The following is a 9,362-nucleotide window of genomic DNA, read 5'->3' as shown; positions in this document are numbered from 1 at the left end:
TCCTTCTGAGATGTCCTTCTATGTGTAGGTGCATGTTTTATTTTGATCGGAGATTGCATGGCATAATGCTCCATGTCTTTTAAGTTGCCTATTAACTTATGGTGGTCCCACAATCTTCATAAATGATTTTGCAAGTTCCTTCATTTGAAAAATATAGCCTATACCACCAGGTATTTGCTGGTGGTCTACCACCCAAGGCCTAACCAGGGTTGACCCTGCTTAGTTTCCAAGATCAGCTGAGATTTGGTGCCTTTGGAGCTATTTAGGTCATAAAACACTTGTTAGGTTACAGAAAAAAATCTATAGAGTTTGCTTGTGGTGTTATTAAATGGATTCAGCTCTCAGCAAGAATCCTCTTGGTGATGTAAACACATGAACTTCAATCTCCTGTAAGTATGAACACATATAGTAGCACCCTTGAGTTCTTGGAAGCTGCTTTCTGGCATGTGTGTGTGCTGAACCACATTTGCAGTGCATTATACTTCAATAGGGAATTACTGTGAGAAGCAGTATTTTAGTTCTAAACTACCAGCAATGTGGAAGTTTACTAGGTAGGTTTCAGGCTCAGTAGCCACCAGCGGAAAAAACAGCCATGTTGTGATCAATGTGGATATGTTTGGATAGATCAAAGCGCACTTGCAGTTATAGCTCCTGCTTTAAAGTGACATTTGCTCTTACCCAAAAAATCAATAAGTAGGCCTGGGAACTGGAGCATCAAAAAACACGCTGGGTTGCTACAGCTACAGTATTTATTTATTTATCATGTCATCAGCAACCATACCATTATATTACATTTCTAACAGAACAAAACAAACAGATTAACCCCCCCCCCCCCACAGATTTTGCAAACTTGGTAGTTGATTAAATGTCCTTTGACGAGTATCTGGCCACTTGGAGTGCCTCTGGTGTTGCCGCAAGAAGGTCCTCCATTGTGCATGTGGCAGGGCTCAGGGTGCATTGCAGCAGGTGGTCAGTGGTTTGTTCTTCTCCGCACTCGCATGCCGAGGATTCCACCCTGTAGCCCCATTTCTTAAGATTGGCTCTGCATCTCGTGGTGCCAGAGCGCAGTCCTTTCAGTGCCTTCCAAGTCGCCCAGTCTTCTGTGTGCCCGGGGGGGGGGGGGGTGTCTCTCATCTGGTATCACCCACGGATTGAGGTGCTGGGTTTGAGCCTGCCACTTTTGGACTCTTGCTTGCTGAGGTGTTCCAGCAAGTGTCTCTGTAGATCTAAGAAAACTATGTCTTGATTTAAGTCGTTGACGTGCTGGCTGATACCCAAATGGGATGAGCTGGAGATGTCACTGCCTTGGTCCTTTCACTATTGGCTGCTACTTCCCGGCGGATGTCAGGTGGTGCAATACCGGCTAAGCAGTGTAATTTCTCCAGTGGTGTAGGGCGCAGACATCCCGTGATAATGCGGCATGTTTCATTAAGAGCCACATCCACTGTTTTAGTGTGGTGAGATGTGTTCCACACTGGGCATGTGTACTCAGCAGCAGAGTCGCATAGCGCAAGGGCAGATGTCTTCACTGTGTCTGGTTGTGATCCCCAGGTTGTACAAGTCAGCTTTCGTCTGATGTTGTTTCTAGCGCCCACCTTTTGCTTGATGTTCAGGCTGTGCTTCTTGTAGGTCAGAGCACGGTCCAGAGTGACTCCCAGGTATTTGGGTGCGCTGCAATGCTCCAGTGGGATTCCTTCCCAGGTGATCTTCAGAGCTCGGGATGCTTGTCTGTTCTTCAGGTGAAAGGCACATGTCTGTGTTTTAGATGGATTAGGGATCAGTTGGTTTTCCCTGTAATAGGCAGTAAGAGCACCTAGAACTTCGGAGAGCTTCTTTTCAACCATCTAAAAGCTCCCTGCTTGAGTGGTAATGGCACGATCAGCATAGATGGAACTCTCTGTCCCTTCTGGCAGTGGCTGGTCATTTGTGTGGATGTTGAACATGGATGGAGCAAGCACGCTCCCCTGAGGCAGGCCGTTCTTCTGTTTCCGCCATCTGCTTCTCTGGCCCTGGAACTCAACAAAAAAGCTCCTGTTTTGTAGCAGGTTTCCTATGAGGCTACAGTATAGAAGTGATATCTGCCGGGGTACCATACAAGCCTTCAGCTAATAAAAATTATCTTGCACTAAAAACGTGAAAGCCTGTTGAATAAAAACATTAAGATTCTGAAACTGATGGTCAACATGATGCTACAACATGCTTTCTTGTTTGATAGGCCAGCCTTCCTTCATATCTTCTGTCCCATAGGCCTTGCGATCAAAGGTAGCGGTAGACTAAATGAGAGCCGGCATGTTATAGTGCAGTGGTTCTCAACCTTGCTAATGCCGTGACCCCTTAATGCAGTTCCATATGTTGTGGTGACCCCCAACCATAATATTGTTTTTGTTGCTACTTGACACCTGTCATTTTACTACTTTATAAATCGTAATGTAAATATCCGATATGCAGGATGTATTTTCATTCACTGGACTAAATTGAGCACAAATACCAAATATGCACAAAATTGAATGCTAGTGGGGTTGGGGGAGGATTGATTTTGTCATTTGGGTGTTGTAGTTGCTGGGATTTATAGTTCACCTATAATCAAAGAGCAAAGAGTTCTCCTGGATTCATCACTTATGCTTGAGGCTCAGGCGTCGGCAGTGTCCGGGAGGGCTTTTGCGCAACTAAGACTTGTGCGCCAGCTGCGACCGTACCTCGCAAAGGTTGATCTGGCCGGGGTGGTCCATGCCTTGGTCACCTCTAGACTGGATTACTGTAATGCGCTCTACGTGGGGCTGCCCTTGAAAATGGCTCGGAAATTCCAGCTGGTCCAACGAGCGGCGGCCAGAATGTTAACTGGCGCTCCTTACAGAGAGAGGTCAACTCTCCTGTTTAAGGAGCTCCATTGGCTGCCGTTTACCTACCGAACCCAATTCAAGTTGCAGGTGCTTACCTACAAAGCCCTAAACGGTTTGGGACCTGCCTACCTGCGTGACTGCATCTCTGTTTACGAACCCACGCGCTCCCTTCGTTCATCTGGAGAGGCCCTGCTCGCGATCCCACCTGCGTCGCAGGTGCGTTTGGTGGGGACGAGGGACAGGGCCTTCTCTGTGGTTGCCCCCCGACTCTGGAACACCCTCCCCAAAGACATTAGACTAGCACCCACGTTGGCAGTCTTTAGGAAGAACTTGAAGACCTGGCTATTCCGATGTACCTTTCTGGAATAGGATAACCTCCAGCTCTATGTCCCAGAAGCAGTTTATTAGAGTTTAAGACTCTCTGCACATTGCACTTGCCCAGAAATCCAACATACCACCAGCCACACCAAACACTTTTTAACCTGTACCCATCACTGGCCTGGCCCTGGTTTTATTGTGTAATGGTGTAATGTTAGTTATTGCTTATGTTTTTATTTTTTTTAATTTGCTTTGAATTGTACTGTTATTGTTTTGCTGTTGTTGTGTTGAGGCCTTGGCCTTTGTAAGCCACATCGAGTCCCTTGGGAGATGCCAGCGGGGTACAAATAAAGTTTAATAATAATAATAATAATAATTCTGAACTCCACCAGCGATGGATTTAAACCGAACTTGGCACACAGAACTCCCATGACGATTAGAAAACACTGGAAGGGTTTTGTAGGCATTGACCTTGAGATTGGGAGTTGTAGTTCACCTAACTCCAGAGGAGTGCTGTGGATTCATGCAATGGTGGATCTGGACCAAACTTGGCACGAATACTCAATATGCCCAAATGTGAACACTGGTGGAGTCTGGGGAAAATAGATCTTGACATTTGGGAGTTGTAGTTATTGGGATTTATCAATCAAAGAGCATTTGGAACTCGACCAATAGTAGAACTCGGTCAAACTTCCCACACAGAATCCCAATGACCAACAGAAAATACTGTTTTCTGATGGTCTTTGGCGACCCCTTTGACACCCCCCCCCCACAGGGGTCCCGACCCCCAGGTTGAGAAACACTGTTATAATGGCCTGAGTGCTAAACAGGAGGGCAGGATTTGAAGCTTTGCTCTGCCGTGGAAACCCACTGGGTGATCTTTGGCAAGTCACATGTTCTCAGCTTCAGAGGAAGGCAAACATTACCAAGAACACTTCATGACTGGTTTGCCTTATGGTCACTTATCAATTAGTCAGAAATGACGTGAAAGCACACAACATGAGACCAAATAGTAAGCCTAGCTAACCCTAAAAATAAGACAGATCTATTTCAGCAGTCACTACAACTTTATTAAGACAAACCTTTACAAGCTGTAATATAAAGTGCACATAATTTGCCAGCAGCAAAGCACGGAGTCACAAGCAGCCCAAGGAGGGAGAGGGTGGATCATGTTGCTTTGAGGAGCCCCTTTTTTTCATTTCATGAGAGAGCAATTCTACAAAGCACAGAGATCAGATGGGGAAGCATAACATGCTCTTAATAGTTATGTAGTACCTGCCACACATTGTCACTAAAAGCAATGGAATGGGGCTACAGCTACACTCTGCCCAACCTCGGTGCTGTGCCTCAAAAGTGTCAAGCGATACAGACTCGTATTACAATATAATGCACTATGGATGTGAGGTTTAAAATGCTCGTGAGTTGCAAGAGCAATGCCTCCATGAGTCAAGGTACTTTTGCAAATACAGACAGACAGAACACCCACTACTGTAGACCTGGCCCCTGACAAAACATTGGACATGCATCACTTCAAGTCATTGACTTTTCGCACTGACAGCCCTCTTTTGGGACAGGAGTGGCTTCGTCAAACACAGTTTGGCACTTCAATCAACTGGCCAATGAATGAAACAGAAGCCCTCCCCACTTGCCCCAATCTGTTGCCAGTTTCTTGTCACTCAATAGCCTCCAGCAAGGCCCAGAACCTTTATTCCCCTTAATCTCAGCTATTTATTTAGGAAAAAATAACTTGCATCTGCAGCTATGCCCCTGGAGTGAAAAACTGGGGACACAAAGCTCTGTGCCATATCTACGACAGTGCTGTATTTTCTCAAGAAGGATGGATCCATTATTTTATAGACATAATTTTACAGAAAATATCCATGTTTCAGTCCAACAGCTTCAGACCGAGAAAGGAAGGTGACCTTTGGGGTTTGCATCTGATGAGGCTGCTGCTCTGGAGTGTCTTTTGTTGGCAGTAGCAATAAAGGGGTGACGGGGATTGAAATATTTTAAGTCTCAGTGATTTTATTTTGTAAACTGCAAGTCACTTCTGGTGTGAGAGAATTGGCCGTCTGCAAGGATGTTGCCCAGGGGACGCCCAGATGTTTTACCATCCTTGTGGGAGGCTTCTCTCATGTCCCCACATGAGGAGCTGGAGCTGATAGAGGGAGCTCATCCGCCTCTCCCCAGATTTGAACATGTGACCTGTCGGTCTTCAGTCCTGCCGCCACAGGGGTTTAACCCGCTGCGCCACCGGGGGCTCCAGTCTCAATTATGAGTGGCTTGTAATAAAGGGTGTGGACCAGAAACTGGCAACAACATGGCATCATTTTCTCATGTCTACATGAGAAGCAGCAGATAACCAATAACCAAAAAACAAAACAAAACCCCAACTCCAGGAACTGAATATGCACACCTCACTGCTATTAGAGTCGGTGGGTGAGCTGGAGAGAGAGATTTCTTTTGTTTTCATAGTTGAACCATAATGTAAACAGCCACAGTTGCCTATACTGACTTAAAGTAATTTCCTTTTTTCATGGTTAATGTGAAAATAAAATATATGTATTGTCGAAGGCTTTCATGGCTGGAATCACTAAGTTCTTGTGGGTTTTTAGGGCTATATGGCCATGTTCTAGAGGCATTTCTCCTGACCTCTGAGGATGCTTGCCATAGATGCAGGCGAAACGTCAGGAGAAATGCCTCTAGAACATGGCCATATAGCCCGAAAAAACTCACAAGAACTTAATAAAATATATATTTTAAAATTACAATAATGCAAAAAAATATTACAGTTTTCCAGGGGCATACTCAATATGTGTGTCTTATGTATTGTCGAAGGCTTTCATGGCCGGAATCACTTGGTTGTTGTAGGTTTTTTCGGGCTATATGGCCATGTTCTAGAGGTATTCTCTCCTGACGTTTCGCCTGCATCTATGGCAAGCATCCTCAGAGGTAGTGAGGTCTGTTGGAACTAGGAAAATGGGTTTATATATGACCAGGGTGGGACAAAGGACTCTTGTCTGTTGGAGCTAGTTGTGAATGTTTCAACTGACCACCTTGATTAGCATTAGATGGCCTGGCAGTGCCTGGAGCAATCTTTTGTTCAGAGGTGATTAGAAGACTTTGGGAAGTACAAACACCCCCTTTTGCTTTATTTTTATTTATTATCTTTTTTAAAATTTTTATTTATTTTTCTCTTTCTTCCCTCCCCTCTTTTTCCTACCTACTCTCTGCACTTTACTACCACGATTGTTTTCACCTACTTTTGCTGTAAATATCACAAGAAAAAGGCACAATAAAAATAATTTTTTTAAAAAAGGTGATTAATGTCCCTGATTTACACCTAGCTCCAGCAGACAAGAGTTCTTTGTCCCACCTTGGTCTTTCCACAGATATATAAACCCATTTTCCTCGTTCCAACAGACATCACTACCTCTGAGGATGCTTGCTATAGATGCAGGCGAAACGTCAGGAGAGAATCCCTCTAGAACATGGCCATATAGCCTGAAAAAACCTACAACAACCCAATATGTGTGTCTATTTAGTAGGAAAACAAAAGTGAAGAGTAAGGAGAGCTATTGTTTAGTTAATTCTGTGGCTGGTTTCCAAGACAGACAGAGAAACTCTTGATCCCACAGCAATTGCATACTCATACCTGGAAGCCCTTTCCCTTGATCTCTGATGGCAAACAGTAGGTTGCAGTTACAGAGTAGTAAAGGCACACTAACCATGCTTACGAGCCACTATTAAGTATTGCTTCCTATGTTCCATACATGCATATTAACCCAGGAGAAGGGGATTGGTCAATAACCATTAGGAGTGTTTTATAGAAAAGAAGAGTCAATATTTTTACATTTGGACAACCACTTGGAAGTGATTCAAAAGCCTTAACCTAAACCAAATGGTGCTCTAGCGTAATTGTTAAGATACCACTCCTTGATGCCCAGCTAAGCATTCTGCAAAGCTGTGCACATTCCTTAAATCTGGTAAAATGATCTGTTTTTATACTTGCATTCTCCAACACTGGCAAGAGCAGGAGTTACTCTACTATAGTATCTCCTGCAAAGGGAGAGAAAACTCTCCTGCTTTGACACAAAGGTTCAGTCTACTGCTGACACTTGTACAAATCCTCAACAGTGCAATAAGAAGATCTTATAATTAGTTCGTGGCTAAACAACACATATAGAATTTGATAAGGTACCCACTTTTCAGATGCTACAGTAATCCATACTGAAACGGAGAAGGAGTCAGCTTTCCACTCAGGATAGCTCACAGGGAATCCTGCTCCCTGCTAGTTGGCCTTGGTGGAGTGGATTATTCTAAAGTGCATTCTAATAGCATTTTTTTTGTACATGGCTGGGTGGGGGGAAATCCTAGATACATTAGCAAATTACCATTCTCATCAATCTGGAAAACATACATCCACCATTTTCCTCTCAGTAAGTCCCAGTAAACAACCTCCAGCACCTTAAAAATCTATATAAATAAAAATGTAATGTTCGTTTGTGGGATTAACAGAACTCAAAAACCACTGGACAAATTGACACCAAATTTGGACACAAGACACCCAACAACCCAATGTATGTCCTTCACTCAAAAAATTGATTTTGTCATTTGGGAGTTGTAAAAAGGTAAAGGTTGTCCCCTGACATTAAGTCCAGTCATGTCTGACTCTGGGGTGTGGTGCTCATCTCCATTTCTAAGCTGAAGAGCCAGCGTTGTCCGTAGACACCTCCAAGGTCATGTGGCCAGCATGACTGTTGGGAGTTGTAGTTACTCTGATTTATAGTTCACCTACAATCAAAGAGCATTCTGAACCCCACCAATGATGGAATTGAACCAAACTTGGTACACAGTTCTCCGATGACCAACAGAAAATACTGGAAGGGTTTGGTGGGCAGTGTCCTTTGGTTTTGGAGTTGTAGTTCACCTACATCCAGAGATCACTGTGAACACAAACAATGATGGATCTGGACCAAACTCTATACAAATACTCAATATGCCCAAATGTGAACACTGGTGGAGTTTGAGGAAAATAGAATCTTGACATTTGGGAGTTGTAGTTGCTGGGTTTTATAGTTCACCTACAATCACAGAGCATTCTGAACCCCACCAACGATAGAATTGGGCCAAACCTCCTACACAGAATCTCCATGTGGGCCACAGCAACGCATGGCAGGGGATGGCTAGTTACTGATAAAAAAAATCCTTTAAGTGACAACCAAAACCGAAGATGAGGCCCTCGTCAACACCTAATGAAGAATCTTACTTTAGTATTGCAACCACCAAGTTCAAAAGATCACTGAAGGAGCTAAGCAAGAGAGAAGACAAACAGCCTTCCTGTTGCTAAGGGAATGGGAGCATTATCAATAATTCAAGAGGAATTCTGAAACTCTCCGCCAGCAGGAAAAAGAACGGTCTCCGAATAGTTCTGCAACTTACACCTCTCAAACCATATCATATACTGATGAGGTGAAGAGAGAGATATATAGAGAGAGACCCAGCGTAGCCAAGAGAGGAAGGGGCTGACATTGTCAGGGAAGACTCAAAACGAACAAGAGGGCTTTGGGGCTCCATCTCCCACGCTCCTTCAATTTTTACTGCCCCCTCCATTTGCAACCTCGACCTCCACTTTCTTTCTTTTGAACCTCATACTTCTACCAACCATTACATTCCATACAGACTCTATTTACCTCCTGCTCCTACCCTCTACCCAAGCCTACACATTCTTTGCCCCATAGAGCCTCTGCATAGCACTTTATGATCCCCTGTTGGTGGGCACTGTATTGCGCTGAGGTTCTCCCTGCCCACAAGGGGAGAGTCTGCCAAAATAAAGGAATCACTTCTCCAGTTCAAATCCCAATTCTTTCCTTACAACACCGATTCTTCACAGGCCTTGGAACCAGAGTCTCACAACTACAGGAGAAGTGGGCGTCTTCATTTTCTCCTCTGCAGAGGGGTTCATGTGGGACGAAGCTCTCATGACATACACAGCAATGAAGGAAGCAGCATGGATAGGGTGAAGTGACGCTGGCTAGGAGCGCTCTGCCGCAACAATTAATCAGACTATGTCGCCCTCTCTTTCGATGCCAACGTATTTGAGTGCATCTGCCTGGCTGTACCTGTGAGAGAAGCGAAACAGCCATGAGCAAACACGCTCCTTCTATGTGTAACACGTGGATCCTGTAAAGCACATTAAGTCAA

The 9,362-nt window shown here is 44.4% G+C and overlaps 1 protein-coding gene across 2 annotated transcripts in view; it reads right to left on the bottom strand.

Moving 5' to 3' along the window:
- Positions 1 to 4,206: 4,206 nt before the first annotated feature.
- Positions 4,207 to 9,362, bottom strand: part of EZH1 (enhancer of zeste 1 polycomb repressive complex 2 subunit) — a 38,503-nt gene continuing 33,347 nt past the window's right edge. For both annotated transcript variants that reach the window (XM_060781281.2, XM_060781282.2), the window contains one exon: positions 4,207 to 9,280. In XM_060781281.2, the coding sequence (XP_060637264.2) occupies positions 9,220 to 9,280 (61 nt within the window). In that variant the 3' untranslated portion in view covers positions 4,207 to 9,219. The remainder of the gene's footprint in view (positions 9,281 to 9,362) is intronic.

The sequence above is a fragment of the Anolis sagrei genome, chromosome 6 (genome assembly GCF_037176765.1).
Source record: "Anolis sagrei isolate rAnoSag1 chromosome 6, rAnoSag1.mat, whole genome shotgun sequence".
NCBI lineage: Eukaryota > Metazoa > Chordata > Lepidosauria > Squamata > Dactyloidae > Anolis > Anolis sagrei.
The sequence above is the reverse complement of the archived record's forward strand: the minus strand, read 5'-3'. Positions and strand labels throughout refer to the sequence as shown.